Source organism: Callithrix jacchus, chromosome Y (genome assembly GCF_049354715.1).
Source record: "Callithrix jacchus isolate 240 chromosome Y, calJac240_pri, whole genome shotgun sequence".
Taxonomy (NCBI): Eukaryota; Metazoa; Chordata; class Mammalia; order Primates; family Cebidae; genus Callithrix; species Callithrix jacchus.
In genome coordinates this window covers 6,931,961-6,955,113 of record NC_133525.1, presented here as the reverse complement: position 1 = coordinate 6,955,113, position 23,153 = coordinate 6,931,961, and the positions used below count along the sequence as shown (strand labels likewise).

Below are 23,153 nucleotides of genomic sequence, written 5' to 3'. Positions count from 1 at the left end.
ATGCAAGCAGAGGCACTGGGGCATTTTTAGGATATGTGTTCTATCACTCGAAGAACAAGAGAAGTGGACCTGTGTAATTTAGGAAGAACTACAGCTTTATTTGCTAGAGTTTTACTTGAAGGAATCACTAATCACAAATATGACTCAATTTCTGATTCTATGTTTTTTTTCTCTCTAGCAGTGTAACACACACCCATTTGACACTGAGGTAAAAGATAAGGAATATAAGCCCCATAGCATCCCCTTTAGACAGTCTGTGCAACCTTCAAAATTCAGCAACTACAGTCGACGGGCAAAAAGGCTACAGCCTGATGTGAGTGACTTTTATTTCTATAGCTGAGAAGGTCTGTCTGGACTTTGATATGAGGGAAATTCATTACTAAAAGCATTATTTGACATACGATGGTTCAAGATAACATTAATTATAATGAATTATGTTTTCATAGATATGGTTTATAGTACTTTGCGTTTGTGGTTTTGCTTGCATGCATTTTGAAAGCAAATGTATTAATGTTCTTTTTATGTTATGGGGTCTTGCTATGGTTGCCAGGCTTTCTTCATCTCCTAGGCTTAAGTGATTCTCCCTCCTTAGCCTTTGGACTAATTGGGGTTATAGGCATGAGATACTATGCCTGATTATAAGGTTTGTTAATTCTTTTGAATCTTGGAATTATTTTTGTAAAGCACATTGTACAAGTTGGATTTAGTAACTGTTGGTTTTCTTCTGTGGTGTTCCATGTGATAGTCAGTAATGTGTGACCACAGAGAGACTCAGGAATGCAAAGTTTATTATTTTCACAGGTCTTAAGTAGTCACTATATACTACATAGTGCTACAGGGGAAATCACATTTTGAACATGCAGAAGGAGCAAGAACAAGGAAAGAACCTGGCCATAGCCTTTATTGGGGTTCCCAAGGGAAAGGCAGGGCAGAGCAGGATAAGCAGTTTAGGATTAGCTAGTTTGAATAATTTTGGCAGGCTTTAGCTTATAGCAGAATTCCCTAGTTACCTGACTTTGAATTAAGGAAGAGGAACATTGCCTCCTGAATTGTATGGGTTAAATAGAGGAGGATTAGGTTTGTCTGTGAAAATATTAAAGTCATATTAAAGGCATGCTCCTGGGTGAGCCATTTGGTATTTCTAGGAGAAGTTAACCTTGGGAGGGCAGTCTTAGCCAGAAAGATTTAAATACTAAAATATTATAATATATAGAAAATGAAAAATGTTAACAATGTGTTTTTAGTAACTTGTTCTAGGTAAGGCTGTTTTCAGTGCTCCACATACAACATTTTCATAACATTCAGATATTTTTATTGCTGAAAGAAATTAAGAAAGTGTTGTGTGTCATTAAGTGTTTTCTGGATAATTTTAACAATATTTAAATGTTGACATATTGTAACATTACTAATTAGACCAAAGTTAGAAATTTTATCTACTTAAAATTATTGAAATACAGATGCATTCTGTATTAGTACTCTAGTTTTTTGTGGTAAGAACTATGTATAGAAAGAACTGAATAAGAAAAATGAGCATGTAATAACTATGAAACTGGTCTAAAACTTTTTCTAGATAAAATGGATCCTTAGACACTTTTTTTAGCAAGGGAAGTTGATTGTCTGCTTTGCAGGAATGGTTTTAAGAATTTTTGGGCCAGGCATAGTTGCTCATGACCATAGTCCCAGAATTTTGGGAGGCTGAAGCTGGTTGATAACCTGAGATTTGGTGTTTGAGACCAGCTTGGCCAACGAGGTGAAACCCCATCTCTATTAAAGAAGCCTGGTGACAGGCATCTGTAATCCCAGCTACTCAGAAGGCTGCAATATGACAATCACCAGAGCCTGGAAAACAGAGGTTGCAGTGAGCCAAAATTATGCCATTGCATTCCAGCCTGAGTGACGAAGGGAGACTGTATCTCAGAAAAAAACGAAAAAGACAAAAACTTGAAAACTGTATGGTTTACAAAAACTAATAGTACTTCCAAAATATAAAGAAAACAATTATAAATTCTGCATAAAGCAAGAAAGGAGACATGAGAACTAACATGTCTTTTCTATTCTAAGTGTTTGTAATTTGAGTAGGTTGTAAGTAGACTGTCCAAAATGTAAAATAGTACAGTATTACTTTCTTTATTATTTTATTTTATTTTTATTTTATGGAGACAGTCTCGCTCTGTTCCCCAGGCTGGAGTGCAATGGCTCAATCTATCTTGGCTCAATGCAACTTCTACCTCCTGGCTTTAAGCAATTCTCCTGCCTCGGCCTCCCAAGTAGCCAGGACTATAGGCACCCATAAGCATGCTGGGCTAATTTTTTGTATTTTAGTGCAGTTGGGGTTTCATCATGTTTCCCTGGCTGGTCTTGAACTCCTGACTTCAGGCAATCCACCTTCTTCGGCCTCCCAAAGTGCTAGGATTACAGGTGTGAGCCACCGCATCCACTTAGTATTATTTTATTTTAAAAGAAACAAATATTAGCTCTTTTAAAAAGTGTTTAATTGCTAGGAATTATTATATAACATTAATGTAAAAATTAAAATAATTTAACTTATAATCAGATTGATTTTAAATTAAAATTAGTTTTCAGCTATTACAAATACTATGAAATGTAGATGTAAAATTAATGTTATATGAGATGTAACATTAAATGTACATATTTCATGTATTATGTAATGTGCATAACAATACTATGTAGCTAATAGTTATATAATATTCTGTTTAACTTCTATTATTATTTGAGTATGATAATACAGTGAGTAGATGGGTGCTAATGATTTGTGCCCTAGTTTTAATTATAGGGATGATTCAGTAATGATGACATGTAGAGGTCAGTGCTAAAAATTTTCATTGCTGTTTTCTTCCAAATAGATATAAAGCGTACCACACAGGGGCACAGAAGTCAATCATGAGCTAAAATGTAAGGTAAAAGGCACAGATCACAGCCTTTGTTGGTATTTCTGTAATACAAGCAAAGCAGGATGATGTAAATATTTTAGAATTGTCTAGTTTGTTGGGATAATTTTGGTGCACTGTGGAACATAGTGGATGCTGTTAGGTTTCTGGTACGTGGCTCTGAGTTGGTTTAGAGCAGGGAAAATACTCACTCTATATGATAGTTAAATAAAATGAATAGTTAGAGGTTCTGACTTGGGATTGATTGGTTTATATGGTAAAGATAGGCTTTAGTTTGGCCAGCTGCTAAAGGGCTGGTTTTCCTAGCCAACAGGTTACCCCAGAAGTGTCAAAACAATATACAGTATATGAAATAAAAATTAGATTAATAGTTACTTTACTCTTCAAAATGTCAAAAAGTTGGAAACAGCCTCCATGCTGTCTAATTAAAAAGTAAGTTTACTGATTTCTGGAAAAATGTTATGATAAGCTGTGGGAGTAAAAGAAAACCTTAAAAATACATTATTTTGTGTCTGCATGTATGTTTATGTGTATAGAAGAAAATCTGTAGGAATAAAGGTTTAAAATAAATGGAAAAAAATGTAATAGAGCTTAATTTCAAGGTAGAATAAATTAATCCAAACATTGATAAAATATATTTACAATGTTCTCTAAGAAGAGATAACTGCTAAAAATGGTATATAATATATATGATATATGCTATGTATTCTGATATTTAATACGTTTCCGTTTTCCCAGGTATATGATTACATTGTAGTCAGAAAGCAGTTATGGTTCTAATGGTAATGAGTTTAAATGGAATAGAATTTTTTCTGTCTTAACTCTTTTCATCTTGAATTCAGTTGGAAAGGGAGGACTATTTATAATTATAGAATTGTAAAATACTAGGAGATACAGATTTTGATACTTAAGATTTACAAGCCTTGCAAACCCAGGAGTATTTTATCATTTTATTCATTGCATGGAAAAAAATTGAGAAACTTCATTACTTTCCAAATTTATTTATTCATTTGCTCCTACCTGCCCATACCATACTAATAGGTGAAAATGTGCTTAATAAACGTTCAAAAGTGGATAAAGGCTGTTAGTTGATTTTAGCCTGTGTGACCTGTCTAGATCTTGCCTATAAAATATTTATATCTGCATATGTAAAGCTCACTTTGTTGTCTGAATCTTCTTTAAACAGCCAGAGCCTACAGAGGAGGACATTGAGAAGAATCCAGAGCTAAAGAAACTACAGATCTATGGGCCAGGTCCCAAAATGATGGGCTTAGGCCTCATGGCTAAGGATAAGCATAAGACTATTTGTAAGAAAGGTGAGGAATTTACATGGTAGTGTAGTGTGAGGGGTAAAATGGTAAATTATCATGGGAGAAATAGTTTATTAATTATGATGTAGGAGAGGATTGTTCTCAGAGTTGTTTTTCACTTCTTTCGTTACGTGCCCCACAACAGTTACGATAAAAGATGAAGAAAGTAGAGATGGGAAAGTGTCATCAACACTGTCGAAGCCACCCTTGAACCTAGACCCCTGCATTAAGACGACCATGCAGCTACGAAAGAATCACAGCAATGCCCAGTTTGTAAGGAGTCATGATTTTTGTAATGTGCTGTGAACTGTCAAGATGAGATTGAACCTAAAATTATTTCATTATTCTTTACTTTTTCTTTTTCTTCCCTTCTTTCTGCTTATGAGCCTTTTTGTTTAAAGAGATTGCTGGCTAGAGAAGGAAAGAAACTTATTCAAGGTACTAAACTTAAGAGCAAAATTTTTGTCTTTTTAGATCAGAACTTTTCACCAAACTACGGTTTTTTTCAGCTTAGCATTTTTTTGAACTTTTATAGCTTACTATTGGAGATGATCTGATCCAATATAAATTATGTAAAAGAGCTATTTGTTTTTGACAAATTCCTTCAGACCCTCAAAGCATCACATTTCTTATAGTAGTGACTTATCTATTTTTTTATTTTACTTTTGTCTTTTGTATACATACATCCTCTTTTACCCTTCTTTCTACTTCTCACCTGGAAGATTTTTACAATGTCTTCATGAAAGTCTGCCCAACAAGAAAAAGAAAAAAAAAAAATCTTATCTTTCTCCTTACCATTAGCTAATTTCAAGCTATTTTGATAATTTCGTTTGCCCATCCTTGTTCTGTAAATGTTGATCTTTCAAAAAATTTTGTTCTCAGACTTTTGCTTTGAGCTGCAAATTCATGTGTTTCTCTTAGTTGTTTCCACCTGATGATTGAAATATCATCTTTATCACCACTATTCTGTTTTCACTTGTCTCACTGTTTTTCATTTTATGGACATAAGTTAGACCAGTCATCAAACCTGAAGTCTGGGAGTTATTGACAACTACTTTCTCACCCTTAGAGCTAGTTGTTTACCTACTTCTATTGCTTTTTTTATATTTCAGTGTATAATGAATACACAGAAATATCTGGATTAGTTAATGTGTTTTTATACTTTTAGTTAAGTAATCATCTGTTTTGTATTGGCTTCTTTGCCCAGGGTTTTGTTAGAAAAATTTATATATATGAGTGTTAATATATATATGAGTGTTAATACTCACTGTTGTATTGTGTTCCATTAAGTGTAATTTCATTAGGAACAACATTTTTTCTACATGTTTTACCATTCTGTTTTTGGTAGTTAACAATACTTAGCTATTACAAATAATTCTATGAATATTAAAGTTTATATCTCTAGGTAACATATGTACATTTCTGTTACATAGACAGGATTGGATTGCTGTGACTGAGACTATGTATATTTTCAGTATTGGATTATTGTCATACTATTTTTAAAAATGATTGACCAGTGTTTCAACTAGTATTGTATGCCAATTCTGGTTGCCATTTGTCCACACTAATACTTAACGATTGACAACTTTGTTTTCATTTTAGTTCTTTTGAAGATGTATACTTGTATTTAATTATAATTTTTATTTGCATTTCCCTGGTTTATGATTTTTTATATTGAGCATCTTTCATAAGTTTAAAGTTTTTTATTTTACAAAATCTTTTTCTTATAATTCTATTGAATTTTCTTATATTTATAAACTGTTTTGTATGATGGTGGATGTGTGTATATGCATACGTATGCATATGTATGTATGCATGCACACATGTATTTATACACATACATAATCTCTGTGTGTGTGTATGTTTGTGTGTGTGTATATATGCAGAAGTATACCTTCACTTGTCTTCTCCTGCTCTTGAGTTATCTTTATTTTCTCTTTACTGATCAGTTTACTTCTGGATTCTGGTAGAAAAGCTCATCCTCCTTATTGAAACTAATTTTTTCAAAATGTGATTCTACCCTGCTAAAAATTTTATCACTGCATTTTCCCTTTAAACTGGTAATTATTACTAGATTTTTTTCAGTAGTATCAGAGAATCAAGTTATTTAGTCTTTGCTTCGTGTTTCTGTTTTGTGACATATTACTTGCGTGACAATTTAATTCATCACCCAAACTGAAGATACTGTTTAGAATGAAGTAGACATCTACCAGACCTTTCACTAGAGAAATATAACTGGTATTTGTTCACTTTGCCTTTTTATGTTCAACTTGCCCTCTGTGCCAGTTAAATTTTTAACTATATGTTTATGATTTTTTTATGCCACTGAACCTCTGTAAAATGTCTTAATTTATTGCCCACATGGTTTCTTTTATTAATTTGTTGTATTATACTATATTTCCTGTCATAGTTTATGCTACATAGTAAACTCATAAACTCATAAATGCAACACTGTGTAGTTACTGACTAATGGTAGGTGTTCATGAGTGGTCTAGAAACCTGGTATAAGGTATCAAATATAAGGCTTTTTAAAAAATTTTTTATACTTTTCTTTGTTTTCTTACTTTTTTTTTTTTGGTAGGTTGACTGTTATGTTTGCCAGATATGCTCCCGTGGGGATGAAGATGATAAGCTGCTTTTCTGTGATGGCTGTGATGACTGTTACCACATCTTCTGCTTGTTACCACCCCTTCCTGAAATCCCCAGAGGCATCTGGAGGTGCCCAAAGTGTATCTTGGCAGTAAGACCTGTCTGTCACAGATATTTATTTTCGGTTCTTGGTGATTTTCTGTAATCTCTCCTTCTGGATTTTATGGAAGTTGTTTCTGTCGTTTCATAAGTTAATCCTTTTGTTAGATTTTGATTAAGCTATCAGTGAGCATAGCTGGTACTATGCAAGAATGATTAAAAACACTAACTGTAAATTAATAGAGACTTGAATGAGCCAGAGGCAAGGGACCATAATCCAAATGTCATGGACCATAAAGATTAGGAAATAAGTTTAATACATACCAAAGAAACTCTCCTAACTGGAAACATATGAAAATGCAGAATTATAGCATGAGATATTGAGTGTAACCTGAAAAATTTCTCTCTCTTTAGGTTTCCAGTTTTGGATTTCTTATATTCCTTTTTCTTGCTGCAATATATTTTATTTCAGGAGTGTAAACGGCCTCCTGAAGCTTTTGGATTTGAACAGGCTACCCAGGAGTACACTTTGCAGAGTTTTGGTGAAATGGCTGATTCCTTCAAGGCTGACTACTTCAGTATGCCTGTACATGTATGTGATCTGAGGGCTGGACTCAAAGGGATTAAGTTGTGGTTGTCTTAGTTCTTATGGATATATGGGTCTAAAGTATAGTGGGCTTTAATGATCTTTTACACTTGTTTTCACAGATGGTGCCTACAGAACTTGTGGAGAAGGAATTCTGGAGATTGGTGAGCAGCATTGAGGAAGATGTGACAGTTGAATATGGAGCTGATATTCATTCTAAAGAATTTGGCAGTGGCTTTCCTGTCAGCAATAGCAAACAGAACTTATCTCCTGAGGAGAAGGTAGTATAGTTTATGTTAACATCATGTCTGGGGATACTCATATTAGCATGTAAATTGTCTGTGCTCATAGATTCTCCCACACAGTGTTGTCTTCACGTATTAGGGATAAAGGTGAGGTTTGATGGTACTGGATGATCTGGCAGTAAACCAGAATTTGTCCAGTCATACGATATTTATTATCTTGAAATTCTGATGAGGATAGACAAAAGGAGCAGTATATATCTTGATATTTTAGTGAGGAGCTGTGGTGTTCCTTCACCTTTCCTTAAATCTAAATATTGGAAGATTACTACCTTTTTATAGTAAAGTAAATAAGTACTCCAACCAGCATATTTTGAAATACATAGAAGTGTGTAAGGAAGTGCCTTTGTTAAGTTTACCTATTTGTGTACGTGTCAAACACATGAAGTCATAGAGAAACCACTAATTTCATTGTTTTTTATAAAGTGATTTCTTGTATTAGTCAAAAAATCCATACAGATGTCCTAGATTCTGATTCATCACATTTGAATTTGTTCTAAGGTCGAGAGCCAATAAAAAGTAATACCAGAAGTAACTTAATTTGGAGAAAGAAAGCTAAAATGTGACCAGCCTTAAGCATTATTTGGACATTTGAGAAATCAATTCTATTATAATTGCTGTTTTACCATGTTGACCAGAACCAAAAGAATTAGTATTAGTATTTGGCATTATTGTACTAAATATTGTAGAAAAGTCTAATAAGAGAGTTGATCCCAATAGAAGAAATTAGTGGTTTAATGGTAAACTTAGCTAACAGCTGTGACTAAAGTTTCTGAAAAGGCTCACTCTGATATTTATGTATATATACTATTTATGGAAATACCTATATCTGTGTAAGTGGTATTATAGAGTGAGTCATATGCTGCATAACAGTTTCAGTTCAACAAAGTACCAATACTGTACTTTCACTGTGTCTCTGTTTATAGGCAGTTGTTTAACCTTGTGTTATGTGACCTACAATATTCAGTATAATAATGTCACACTAATTTGTAGTCTAGGAACAATACTCTATCATGTTCACATTAGGCAAAATTGCCTAAGGATATATTTCTCAGAATATATTTGAGAAATACTCTATCATATTTGGAAGTGCTGGGAATTGTATAATACTCTTATCATGTTCACATTAGGCAAAATTGCCTAAGGATATATTTCTCAGAACATATCCTTTTGTTAAGAGATGTGCAGCTAAATATGATAGTAGCTTCAGATATTCCTGTGATACTGTTTATTATCTGTCTATCACATTGCTTTCATGCATCAGGCAACTTACATATATTCACAAGTGGCTCTAATTAGGGGTTACTATTAGTTTGAGATTATAATTGTGGGAGCAAATAGATTATGTTGGTTCCCTTCTTCATCATCAAATTAGAATACAAAAAATAACCACCAGGCTTAGTGGCTTACCCAGTAGTGCCCATACTTGGGAGGCTGAACTGGGTGGATCACCCGAGGTCAGAAGTTAGAGACCAGCCTGGCCAAGGTTGGTCCAGCCTGAGGTCGGGAGTTAGAGATGGTGAAACCCCATCTCTACTAAACTACAAAAACTTAGCCTAGCATGATGGCACACTGATAGATGTCCACTAATCCTAGCACCGTTTTTTGAAGACTATATTTCTCCATTGAAAATTTTGATGAAAATTATTTGATTATACATATGTGAATCTGATTTTGGACAGTCATTTATATACTTTGGATCTGTCTTTCTTTGCTAATGCCATTATCTGCCTATTTGGGTTATTGTAGCTTGGTAGTAAGCCTAAAAATTTGGAGTGAGTCCTCCAATATTTTTCTTCTTTTTTGAGATTAGCTTTGCAGTGTCTCTTGTAGTTCTCCAAGAGTTGTAGAATTAACTTCTCATTTCTACTACAAATATCATTGGGATTTGACGGCAGGATTCTGTTGAACTGTAGATTGCTTTGAATTGTGTCATAACCATAATACTCAGCGATCTTGTCCACAAGTATCAATGTCTATTTATTTTTCTGTTTTTAATTTTATTCATGAGCTCTCTGATTTTTGTTGTACTAAGAGTTTCCTTTCCTGGTTTAAGTCATTTCTGGAAATTGTGCATTGTACGATGCTGCTGTTAATGGACTTGTTCTACAGTTTCTTTTATAGAGTGCTGCTTATTGCTGATATTCTATACACACTGAATTTTGTGTGTGATTGTATGTTCTATACCTCTGCTGAATTCATCATGAATGAGCTCATTTATTTAGTTTTAGCTTATTCATTCAGTAACTTGTGTATTGTGTGTGTGTGTTTGTGTGTGTGTGTGTGTGTGTGTGTGTGTGTATTTTTAGGATATGAAACCATGTGGTCTGCAAATAGAGACTATTGTCTTTCCAAATAAAAACCGTTTTACCTAATCATTCCAGCTAGAACTTGCAGTATAATGTTGAATAGGAGTAGTGAAAGTAGGCCTCTTCCTCCTGTTCCTGGTCATAGAGGGAAAGCTTTTACTCTTTCACCATTGAGTTAGATCTTAGCTGAGCCTCTTTCATAAGAGTGCTTTAACAGCTTGAGAAGGTTTATTTCTTGCTTAGTCAGCTTGGTGTGTTACAACAAAATACCACAGGCTGAGTGGGTCAAATAACATATTTACCTAAATTTTGGAAGCTGGACAATCCAATATCAAGGTACCACTATGACAGGGTTCTTGGCGAATGCCCAACTACATACAGCCATCTTCTCAGAACCTCACATGGCTTAAGAGAAGAAAGGGAACAATTAAGCCTCAGCATCTCTTCTTAGAGGAGCACTTACGCCTTCATGAGGTTGTTCACCCTGTGCCCTAATTACCTCAAAAAGGACCTGCTTTCTAAGATTTCAACAAATGAGTGGGGGTGGGGAGTGGACACAACATTTAGGCCATAACACCTTGTAATCCTTATTGGTTGAGGGTGTTTATCATTAAAGCATCTTGATTTGATTATAGGTAAATGCTTTTTCTACATTTAACTGTTTCTTTAAAGAAATTGGGATGATTGTTTTTACCCTTTCATTCTATTAATGTGGTTTATAACATTCATTTATTTCTCATATGTGGAACATCCTGCATTCTCCCTGATGTATAGTTCTGTTAATAACTGTTTAAGTTAGTTTTTCTAGTTTTTGTTGAGATATTCTGCATCTTGATTGGTAATATATAATGATCTGCAGTTTTCTTATTATTTCTTTGTTTTTGGTATCAAGGCTTGTCTCTCAGAATTAAGTATTCATATCTTATTTCTTGAAGTTTCAGGTAGATTTGTATGGATTCTTCTTGAAATGTCTGGTAAATTTAATCAGTGAAACCATTTTTTTCCTGAAGTGTGAGATTTCTGATTCAAAATCCTTATATGTTATACATTTCTCTGTTTTTTTAATTCCTTGAGGAAGTTTTGAGAGTTTTTATGTTGCTAATAATTTGTCCATTTTATCTAACATACATAATTTCTTAGCATAGAATTGTATTTAATGTTTTGCGGTCCTTTCTATTGTGTGAGGTCAGTAATAATGAACCAATTTTCATTTCTGAGTTTAGTAAATTAATACTTTTTAGCATGGCTTATGTGAATCATTATGAAATATTTTGTAAAATTCTTTTAGTTTTTTTTTAATTTATAACAATGTAGGTTAATACTCAAATATTTGTATTTTTTTTAAATACTGATTTCTAGTTTGAATGTATTGTGGTGAAAGAAGATTTTATGACTTGGATTTTAAAAAAAATGATTCACACTTGTTTTGTGGCCTAACACTATGTCCTTTCCTGGGAAGTCTTCTGTTTATACTCGAGTACAATGTGAGTTCTGCTGATATTGCATGTAGTAGTCTGATTATGTCCCCTGGATCTAGTTTCTCTATTCTGTTCAAGTTTCTGATTTTCTTATACATTTCTGCTCTGGTGGATTTAGTAAAGTGAGCTATAGTGATGTTATTGAAGTATTATATTGACAGTACTATTACTGTCTAATTCTGCTTTCATTTCTGTCACAATTTTTACCTCATTTATGGGGCTAGTTTTTGGTGTATATGTGTAATTGTTATAACTTCTTAATGGATTGACAACTTTTGTTAGTATATAATGTCATCTTAGACTTTTATAATTTTTTCTTAAGGTCTGTTTTGTCTGATACTCCTAAATATATTAGTGAATATATATATATACACACACTATATATATATATATATACATTCTATATATGCTGATCTATACTGATCTCTTCGAAGAGTAGAAAAGTCACTATATATAGTGCCTTTTGTATTGGAATTTCTGGTTTATTGCCTGGTTTATTTCAGTTATTGTCTTGGAATTTCTGGTTTATTGCCTGGTTTATTTCAGTTAATGTCTTCCATGTTTATTTATGTTGTTGGAAACAACAAAATTTCATTAATTTTATGGCAGAACAATGGTGTTCCATTGTGTTTACATATCACGTTTTCCTTATACATTTATCTTTGAGTGAACATTCTCATTAGAGTAAGTCGGTATCTCATTAGTTTGCATTTCCCTGATCATTGAGCACAGTTTTCATGTGTCTGTTTGGTATTATTATAAGTTTTCTGGAAAAATTTATTTTCAGATAGTTTGCCACGTGTTAGTCCATTCTTGCATTGCTATGCAGAGATGACTGGGTAATTTATTAGAAAAAGAGGCTTAGTTGGCTCATTGTTCTACAAGCTATGCAGAAAGCACAGTGCTGACACCTGCTTCTGGGGAGATCTCAGAAAGCTTCTACTCATAGTGAAAAGTGAAGGGGGAGCAGATGTCTCATAAGCATGGGAGTGAGAGAGAGTTCAGGGAGAGAAGGAAAGAGAGAGAGAGAGAGAGAGAGAGAGAGAGAGAGAGAGAGAGAAAGAGTGTTCAGGGAAAAGTTGCCACACTTTACAAAACGAGATCTTACTCGAACTGAGTCACTATCACAAGGACAGCAACACGCCATTAGGGATCAGCCTACATGACACAAAACTTCCCGGCAGGCCCCATATTCAGTATTGGGACTTAAAATTTAGCATGTGATCTGGCCTGGGACAAATATGGAAACTTATTATGTCCTGAAAAAAACCCAGCTTTTATGTTAGCTACAGAGAGTATAATATGCAGGCTTGTTATGTGAGGATATTGTTTGAGGTCGAGGTTCAGGGTATAGATTCTTTACTTAGGTGGATAGCATAGTACACAATAGGTACACTTTCAGTCCACAGTCCTGTCGTTCCCTCTGCTCCATACTAATTGACAATGTGTCTTTTGTTTATTTTTTTTAATTTTTATTTCTTTTAAGTTCACTAAAATAACAATTTAGTGGTGGGAAAGAAGCCAAATTATTTTTAGGGAAAGAATACAAAAGTGGAAAAAAGAATAGAAAACAGGAAGAGGAGTCTTTATATTTAATAGGTAGAGAGAGTCAACCAAAAATTTCTTTTTTTTTTTTTTAATGGATTGGAGGTTTCAGTGGGATGGGAGAATCACAAGGAATCAGGTATTCAGAGGAATGTATTGAGTAGAGGTGAGAAACTAGGATGTTTAAAAGTAAAAAAAGAGAAGGAGAGGAAGAAAGAGGAAGAAAAAGAGGGAGAGAGAACAGGACTATTGCTTCATTCTAAAAATGGGTATTAATAATGGCCGATCAATATTTTGTGTATTTAGAATGCAGAACTCTATAAATATTTATTGAGTTTACTTGTTCCGGATCTGAGTTGAAGTCCTGGATATCCTTATTTTCTGTCTTTTTGAGTCTAAATCTCGTTATGGGTCTTATGTATCTGGGTATTAAGATCTCTTATTGTTGCATTGATCCTTTTACCACTGTATCTTTGTTACTTTGAAATCTATTTTATCAAATGTAAGAATTGCAACTCCTGCTTTTTATTTATTTATTTTTGCTCTCCATTTGGTTGGTAAATTTTTCTTCAACCCTTTGTTTTGACTCTTTGTGTATCTTTGGATATACCGATAGGTTTCGCTGTATCTTTTGATTGGGGGATTTAGTAGATTTAAATTTAGGGTTACTGCCATTTCATGCTAACTGGTTATTTTATCCATTCGTTGATGTAAATCCTTCTTTATGTTGATGCTCTTTACTTTTTGGTGTATTTTTAGAAAGGCTCATACTGGTTGTTCCTTTCTATGTATAATGCTTCTTTCAGAAGTTTTTGTAAAGCAGGCCTGGTGGTAATAAAATCTCTGAGTACTTGCTTGTTCCTAAAAGATTTTATTTTTCCTTCAATTGTGAAGCTTAGTTTGGCAGGATATGAGATTCTAGGCTGAAAGTTCTGTTCTTTAAGTATATTGAATATTGGCCCCCACTCTCTTCTGGCTTGTAGGGTTTCTGCTGAGAGATCTACTGTAAATCTAATAGGCTTCCCTTTATGGGTAACCTGGCCTTTCACTCTGGCTGCTGTTAGTATTTTCTCCTTCATTTCGATCCTGGTGAATCTAATGATTATGTGCCTTGGGGTTGCTCTTCTTGAGGAGTATCTTTGTGGTGTTCTCTGTATTACCTGGGGTTGAATAGTGTCCTGATTTGCTAGATTGGGAAAATTTTCCTGGATAATATCCTGAAAAGTATTTTCCAGCTTAGATTCATTCTCCATCACATTCAGATACATCAATCAAACATAGATTGGGTCTTTTCACATAGTCCCATATTTCTTGGAGACTTTGCTGATTCCTTTTCATCCTTTTTTCTCTATTCTTGTCTTGTCGTTTTATTTCATTAAGTTGGTCTTCGACCTCTGATATCCTTTCTTCTGCTTGATCCATTCTGCTATTTATGCTGAAAAGAATAGACAATATAGAGAGGAATATAAATGAACTAACGGAGTTGAAAATACAACACGAGAACTTAGTGAAATATGCACAAGTCTTTTGTTTATATGTTTGTTTCTGAGTATGTACAATGTTTAGCTCGCACTTAGAAGAATGAGAACAAGTGGTGTTTGATTATCTGTTCCTGCCTCAGTTTTCTTAGGATTATGACCGTCAGCTGCATTCGTATTTCTGCAAAGTGTATGATTTTATTTTGTACTTTTTATGGTTGCATGGTTTTGCATGGTTTATATGTGGCAGTCTAACACTGATGAGCAGCTCGATTGATTTCACGTCTTTGCAGATAGTGCAGCAGTGAACCTAGAAGTAAGTGCATGTTTGTATCTTTTTGGAAAAATGATTCATTTTTCCTTAATTTTTTATTGCATTTTAGCTTTTGGGGTACATGTACAGAACATGCAAGACAGTTGCTTAGGTACACACATGGCAGTGTGTTTTGCTTCCTTTCCCCCTTCACCCACATTTGGCATTTCTCCCCAGGCTATCCCTCCCCACCTTATCCCCCCGCTGGCCCTCCCCTTTTCCCCCAATAGACCCCAGTATGTAGTACTCCCCTCCCTGTGTCCATGTGTTCTCATTTTTCATCACCCGCCTATAAGTGAGAATATGCGGTATTTCATTTTCTATTCTTGTGTCAGTTTGCTGAGAATGATGTTCTCCAGATTCATTCATGTCCCTACAAATGACACGAACTCATCATTTCTGATTGCTGCATAATATTCCATGGTGTATATGTGCCACATTTTCCCAATCCAGTCTATCATCAATGGGCATTTGGGTTGGTTCCAGGTCTTTGCTATTGTAAACAGTGCTGCAATGAACATTCCTGTGCATGTGTCCTTATAGTAGAATGATTTATAGTCCTTTGGATATATACCCAGTAATGGGATTGCTGGGTCAAATGGAATTTCTATTTCTAAGTCCTTGAGAAGTCGCCACACTGTCTTCCACAATGGTTGAACTAATTTACACTCCCACCAACAGTGTAAAAGTGTTCCTTTTTCTCCATATACTCTCCAGCACCTGTTGTCTCCAGATTTTTTAATGATCACCATTCTAACTGGCGTGAGATGGTATCTCAGTGTGGTTTTGATTTGCATCTCTCTAATGACCAGTGACGATGAGCATTTTTTCATATGTTTGTTGGCCTCATATATGTCTTCTTTTGTAAAGTCTCTGTTCATATCCTTTGCCCAATTTTGAATGGGCTTGTTGGTTTTTTTCCTGTAAATATGTTTGAGTTCTTTGTAAATTCTGTATATCAGCCCTTTGTCAGATGGGTAAACTGCAAAAATTTTTTCCCATTGTGTTGGTTGCCGATTCACTCTAGGGACTGTTTATTTTGCTGTGCAGAAGCTGTGGAGTTTGAATAGGTCCCATTTGTGTATTTTTGCTTTTGTTGCCAATGCTTTTGGTGTTTTGTTCATGAAGTCCTTGCCTACTCCTATGTCCTAGCTGGTTTTGCCTAGATTTTCTTCTAGGGTTTTTATGGTGCCAGGTCTTATGTTTAAGTCTTTAATCCATCTGGAGTTAATTTTAGTGTAAGGTGTCAGGAAGGGGTCCAGTTTCTGCTTTCTACACATGGCTAGCCAATTTTTCCAACACCATTTGTTAAACAGGGCATCCTTTCCCCATTGCTTTTGTCAGGTTTATCAAAGATTAAATGGTTGCAGCTATGTTGTGTTGCCTCCGATGCCTCTGTTCTGTTCCATTGGTCTATATCTCTGTTTTGGTACCATTACCATGCTGTTTTGATTACTGTAGCCTTGTAGTATAGTTTAAAATCCAGTAGTTTGATGCCCCTCACTGTGTTCCTTTTGCTTAGAATTGAGTTGGCTATGTGGGCTCTCTTTTGGTTCCATATGAAGTTCATGGTGGTTTTTTCCAGTTCTGTGAAGAAAGTCAATGGTAGCTTGATGGGGATAGTGTTGATTCTGTAAATTACTTTGGGCAATATAGCCATTTTCACGATATTAATTCTTCCTAACCATAAACATGGGATGTTTCTCCATCTGTTTGTGTCCTCTCTTATTTTGTTGAGCAGTGGTTTGTAGTTTTCTTGACTAGGTCTCTTACATTCCTCTTTGTGTGTCTGGTAGAATTCGGCTGTGAACCCGTCTGGACCTGGGCTTTTTTTGTGTGGTAGGCTCTTTATTGCTGCCTCGACTTCTGACCTTGTTATTGGTCTAGTCATAGTTTCAGCTTCCTCCTTGTTTAGGCTTGGGAGGACACAGGAGTCCAGGAATTTATTTATTTCTCCAGGTTTACTCGTTTATGTGCATAGAGTTGTTTGTAATATTCTGATGACGGTTTGAATTTCTATGGAATCTGTGGTGATTTTTCCTTGATCATTTTTTATTGCATCTATTCGGCTGTTCTTTCTTTTCTCTTTTATCAATCTGGCTAGTGGTTTGTCTATTTTGTTGATCTTTTCAAAAAACCAGCTCTTGGATTTATTGATTTTTTTTGAAGGATTTTTTTGTATATCTGTCTCCTTCAGTTCTGCTCTAATTTTGACGATAGGGTGGCGATTTTGGATATCTCCACTCTTCTCATATGGACACTTATTGCTATATATTTTCCTCTAGAGACTGCTTTAAATGTGTCCCAGAGATTCTGGCATGTTATTGGTTTCAAAGAACTTATTTATTTCTGCCTTCATTTCATTGTTTCTCCAGTCAACATTCAAGAGCCAGTTGCTCAGTTTCTATGAAGCTGTGTGTTTCTTTGTTGGTTTCTGAATTCTGAGTTGTAACTTGATTGCACTATGGTCTGAGAGACTGTTTGTTATGATTTCAGTTGTTTTGCATTTGCTGAGGAGTGCTTTACTTCCAATTATGTGGTCAATTTTAGAGTAGGTGTGATGTGGTGCTGAGAAGAATGTATATTCTGTGGATTTGGGGTGGAGAGTTCTGTAAATGTCTATCAGGTTTGCTTGTTCTAACTCAGGTCTGAGTTCAAGCCCTAAATATCCTTTTTGATTTTCTGTCTGGTTGATGTGTCTATTATTGACCGTGGAGTATTAAAGTCTCCCACTATTATTGTATGGGAGTCTAAGTCTCTTTGTAAGTCATTAAGTGCTTGCCATATGTATCTGGGTGCTCCTGTATTGGGTTCATGTATATTTAGCATCGTTATCTCTTCTTGTTGTATCAATTTGTTTACCAGTATGTAATGACCTTCTTTGTCTCTTCTGATGTTTGTTGCTCTAAAGTCTATTTTATTAGAGACGAGAACTGCAACTCCTGCTTTTTTTTGCTCTCCATTTGATTGGTAAATCTTCCGTCATCCCTTTATTTTGAGCCTTGCATGTGAGATGGGTTTCCTGGATACAGCACAGCGATGAGTTTTGGCTTTTATCCAATTTCCCAGTCTGTGTCCTTTGAATGGTGCATTCAGTGCATTTTCCTTTAGGGTTAATATTGTTATATGTGAATTTGAGACTGCCATTTTGATGCTAGCTGGCTGTTTTGTCTTTTAGTTGATGCAGATTCTTCATTTTGTTGATGCTCTTTAGCATTCTGTATGTTTTTGGAATGGCTGGTACTGGTTGTTTTTTTCTATGTGTAGTGCCTCTTTCAGGAGCTCTTGTAGAGCATGCCTGTTGGTGAAAAATCTCTGAGTACTTACTTGTTTTCAAAGGATTTTATCTTTCCTTCCCTCATGAAGCTCAGTTTGGCTGGATATGAAATTCTGGGTTGAATGTTCTCTTCTTTAAGGATGTTGGATATTGGCTCCCACTCTCTTCTGGCTTGTATAGTTTCTGCCAAGAGATCTGCTATGAGTCTGATGGCCTTCCCTTTGTGGGTGACCCAACCTTTCTCTCTGGCTGCCCTTAGCATTTTCTCCTTTATTTCAATCGTGGTGAATCTGAGGATTATGTGCCTTGGGGCTGCTCTATTTGCGGAATATCTTTGTGGCGTTCTCTGTATTTTTGGGGCTTGAATATTGGCTGCCTTGCTAGGTTGGGGAAATTTTCCTGGAAAATATCCTGAAGAGTATTTTCCAGCTTGGATTTATTCTCTTCGTCACATTCTGATACACCTATCAACGTTGGTTAGGTCTCTTCACATAGTTCCACATTTCTTGGAGACTTTGTTCATTTCTTTTTGCGCTTTTGTCTCTAATCTTGGTTTCTGATTTAATTTCATTGAGTTGATCTTTGACTTCTGATATTCTTTCTTCTGCTTGGTCATTTCGGCTGTTGAAACTTGTGCATGCTTTGTGAAGTTCTCCTGTTGTGTTTTTCAGCTACTTCAATTTATTTATATTCCTCTTTAAGTTGTCTATTCTTGTTATCATTTCCTCAAATCTTTTTTGAAATCTTTTTTCAAGGTTCGTAGTTTCTTTGCATTGATTTAGAACATGTTCTTTCAGCTCATGGAAGTTTCTCATTATCCACTTTCTGAAGTCTGATTTCGTCATTTCATCACACTCATTCTTCGTCCAGCTTTGTTCCCTTGCTGGTGAGGAGTTTTGGTCTTTAGTTGCAGGCGAGGTGTTCTTGTTTCGGGTGTTTTCCTCCTTTTTGCGCTGGTTTCTTCCCATCTTTGTGGATTTATTCACCTGTTGTTTGAGTAGTTTCTGACTTTCAATTGGGTCTCTGAGTGGAGGCCCAGATTTTTGATGATGAAGTATTTCTGTTACTTAGTTTTCCTTCTAACCATCTACGCCCTCTGCTGTACGATTGCTGAGGTCCACTTCAGGCCCTGCTTGTCTTGGGTACACCTGTAGTAGCTGCAGAACAGTGAAGGATGCTTCCAGTTTCTTTTTTTTTCTATCTTTGTCCCAGAATGATGCCTGCCCAATTTCAGTTTGATTAGTTCATTTTGAGGTGACTCTTTAGATATACAGGGGTCAGGGAGCTGTTTGAGGAGACGGTCTGTACTTTATAGGAGCTCAAGTGCTGATGTGTGAGCTCCATTGTTCATTCAAGGCTGTTAGGCTGGTGTGTTTATGTCTGCTGCAGCAGAACTTAAAAAACCCCTTCTTTTCCTCAGATGCTCTGTCTCGGGGAGTTAACGCCTTTTTTATGAGTATCTGTTGCACTGTCCTGCCCAGTTAGGAGGCAGTCTAGTCACTATTTGCCTGCCAAGGCTCTACGCTGCTACCTTGGGGTTTACCCTGTTGCCGTGGGCTCTGCCCTGCTTCTGTGGGCTCCGCGCTGTTGCTGTGGGCTCTGCCCTGTTGCCATGGGCTTCGCCTTGCTGCTGTGGGCTCCACCCTATTGCTGTCGTCTCTGCCCTGCTGTTTTGTGTTCCACCCTGTTTGTGGAGTCTCTCTGTTATGGCGGATTGCCTCAGCAACGGCAGGCTGTATCAGTAGTGGGAGTGTATCTCAGTAGGGGCGGAATGCCTCTGTAATGGCAGATGCTTCTCCCCCACCAAGCTGCACCATCCTGGATTCAGCTGTTCTCGCAGTGAAACTCTTAACCCTGAGTGTTTTGAATCGCCATTTTGTTTGTCCCCGTGGGGGTGGGACCTGCCGAGCCTGATCACCTGGCTTCCTGCCTCAGAGTCCTTTTTCTTTCTTTCTTTTTTTTTTAAGTTGAATGGTTGACTCTCAGCCAGGTTTTTCAGTCACCTGCTGATTGGGCACCGGGATCTGTGTGATTTCCTGTGCAGCGACCCACTGCGCCGGCTCAAATGTCGCTTCTTGGTAATCTCTTTGTCTGGCTCACTGTCCGAGTCCCATTTAATCAGATGGATATGCTAATCTGCCCTCCCAAATCTCAGATTTCCCTTTTAGCAGGGCACCCAGACCAGTACCTTTTTGTGCATAGTTCTGTACTGCAGCGCTGGCTGAAACGGCCACACCAGCCAAACGGGGTGCGCTGATGTCCCATGTCTGTCCTACACCTGGGAATTTTCCCATTCTGTGGGCAGCGATGATTTGTCTGGAAATGCGGCTTGAACTCACCCTTTGCGCCTTCACTGAGAGCTGTAATCCTGAGTTGCTGCTACTGTACCATCTTCAGAAGTTTCCTTAACCTTCTTAAATAAAGTTATTACTAGGGTTTTTTTGTTCAGCCATTATAAGTAGTTTTTATTTTTAGGTTTTAGACAAATTCCTATGAGTATATAGAAACACTACTGATTTTTATGTTGATTTTGTATTCTGCAAATTTACTGACATTATTTGCTCTGTCCGCATTTTTATGGAGGCCTTAGCATGTTCTTATAAAAGAAGTGTTTTCTTTAGGACTTTCTCCAAACAGAGATAATTTAACTTGTTTTCCAATTTGAATGCTTTTAAATTGCCTTTTCTGCCTCACTACTCTGGCTAGGATTTCAGAACTATATTGATATACAGTGATGAAACATGGCATTATTTTTTAGTTTACAGCGTTGGCCTTTTGAATGACCAGGAATAATATTAAGCAGCATGCTCCATGCTCTAAGACACAGTTGTCTTTTAATGCATATGTTGCTCAGTTTGCCTTTCTTCACCATATCTCACTGCGTACTCACTCTGGCAAATCTCTTACCCAACAGGATTATGCAACCAGTGGTTGGAATTTGAATGTGATGCCGGTGCTAGATCAGTCTGTTCTCTGTCACATCAATGCAGACATCTCAGGCATGAAGGTGCCCTGGCTTTATGTGGGCATGGTTTTTTCAGCATTTTGTTGGCATATTGAGGATCACTGGAGTTACTCTATTAACTATCTGCACTGGTGAGCAGGGCCCCGGTGATTGGGATGGATGTTGAGACTGACTGATATGCAAGGATGTATATAGACTCGATGTGTCTTCTCTACCTGAGCAGGGGTGAGCCGAAGACGTGGTATGGCGTACCCTCAGTAGCAGCGGAGCATTTGGAAGAAGTGATGAAGAGGCTGACACCTGAGCTGTTTGATAGCCAACCTGACCTCCTTCACCAGCTTGTCACTCTCATGAATCCCAACACTCTAATGTCCCATGGTGTGCCAGTGAGTACCAAGGATAAAGGATTAGTGAGGACCAAGGATCAAAACAATTTTAATTTTATTCCCTCGGGTGAAAAGGGAATGAGGACAGACTTAGTTTTGCAGGAAATAACCCGTATGCATTTTTTTGTGAAGATTAGGCTTAACATCACACCTTTCTTTGTCTTTTATTGGTGACATCAAGTTGCAGATCGGTACAGTTCGCTGGGACACCTAAGAGAAAATACGAAAGAGAAATTATGTAATTACTTAAGAGAATAAAAATTAAAACTGTGATTCTGGCCTTTTTATCTCCTTTCTAGTCTAGAACTGGTTTTCTTTTAATATTACTGAATGTAGTTCTTAAATTTGCAAAACCCACATGGGGCTGGGGGACTGGTTTCAAAGTTTTGGGTATTTCTATGATTGAATTATATCAGCTCATTTTGCTAAAGAATCAGCTAGTAATTTGTTTATGGTACGTGGACTGCGTTACTCTCTACATGCAGTGCCTTTTCTTATTTGAAATTCTGTAAGCTTTGCATTGACTGCTTTATAAGCTTTCATAACTTTCCTGGCAAAAATCTTCCTCAGTTTTTTCTTCTGAACAAATCGCACTTAGTTTCTCCAACGCTCTGAGTTTTTACTGACATTTTATACATTATATAAATTCTAACTTGTACCTTTTCTTTTCCGTTTTCTAGTATTGCTCTTCTCTCATGAGGAAAGAATGTTGATGATAATGAGCACTGAAACAATCTGATATTGGCTGTGGAGTTTGTCATAAATACCTCTTATTATTTTGAGATATGTTCCATCAATACCTAGTATATTGAGAGTTTTTAGCATGAGAAACTGTTGAATTTTGTCAAAAGCCTGCTCTGCGTCTATTGGGATAATCATGTGTTTTTTTGCCTTTGGTTCTGTTTATGTGATGGAATAATTATGTTTATAGATTTTTGTATGTTAAGCCAGCCTTGTATCCCACGGACGAAGCCGACTTGTCTGTGATCGATAAGCTTTTTGATGTGCTGTTGGATTCGGTTTCCCAGGAATTTACTGAGGATTTTTGCATCAACATTTATCAGGAAATCTGGCCTAGAATTTTCTTTATTCACAGAGTCTTTGCCAGGTTTTGGTATCAGGATGATGCTGCCCTCATAAAATGTTTAGGGAGGATTCCATCTTTTTTTTCTTAATTGCATTTTAGGTTTTTGGGGTACATGTGTAAAACATGCAAGATTGTTGCATAGGTACACACATGGCAGTGTGTTTTGTTGCCTTCCTCCCCTTCACCTACATTTGGCATTTCTCCCCCTGTTATCCCTCCCCAGCTCCCCCGATGCTGTCCCCCCCTTATTCCCCCCAATAGACCTAAGTATGTAGTACCCCCTTCCCTGTGACCATGTGTTCTCATTGTTCATCACCCGCTTCTGAGTGAGATATGCAGTATTTCATTTTCTGTTCTTGTGTCAGTTTGCTGAGAATGATGTTCTCAAGATTCATCCATGTCCCTACAAAGGACATGAACTCATCATTTTTGATTGCTGCATAATATTCCATGGTGTATATGTACCATATTTTCACAGTTTACTCTATCATCAATGGGTATTAGGGTTGGTTCCAGGTCT

The 23,153-nt window shown here is 36.4% G+C and overlaps 1 protein-coding gene across 6 annotated transcripts in view; it reads left to right on the top strand.

Annotated features, from left to right (window-relative positions):
• The window catches only part of KDM5D (lysine demethylase 5D), a 59,606-nt gene that overhangs the window by 11,339 nt on the left and 25,114 nt on the right, over positions 1–23,153 (top strand). For 3 of the 6 annotated variants that reach the window (XM_035289843.3, XM_035289836.3, XM_078364424.1), the window contains 8 exons: positions 179–313; positions 4,096–4,225; positions 4,365–4,492; positions 6,801–6,959; positions 7,380–7,499; positions 7,616–7,774; positions 21,110–21,291; positions 21,384–21,546. In XM_035289843.3, coding sequence (XP_035145734.1) covers positions 179–313; positions 4,096–4,225; positions 4,365–4,492; positions 6,801–6,959; positions 7,380–7,499; positions 7,616–7,774; positions 21,110–21,291; positions 21,384–21,546 — 1,176 coding nt within the window. The remainder of the gene's footprint in view (positions 1–178; positions 314–4,095; positions 4,226–4,364; positions 4,493–6,800; positions 6,960–7,379; positions 7,500–7,615; positions 7,775–21,109; positions 21,292–21,383; positions 21,547–23,153) is intronic. The other 3 variants (XM_035289837.3, XM_078364425.1, XM_035289840.3) reach the window with 3 other exon arrangements.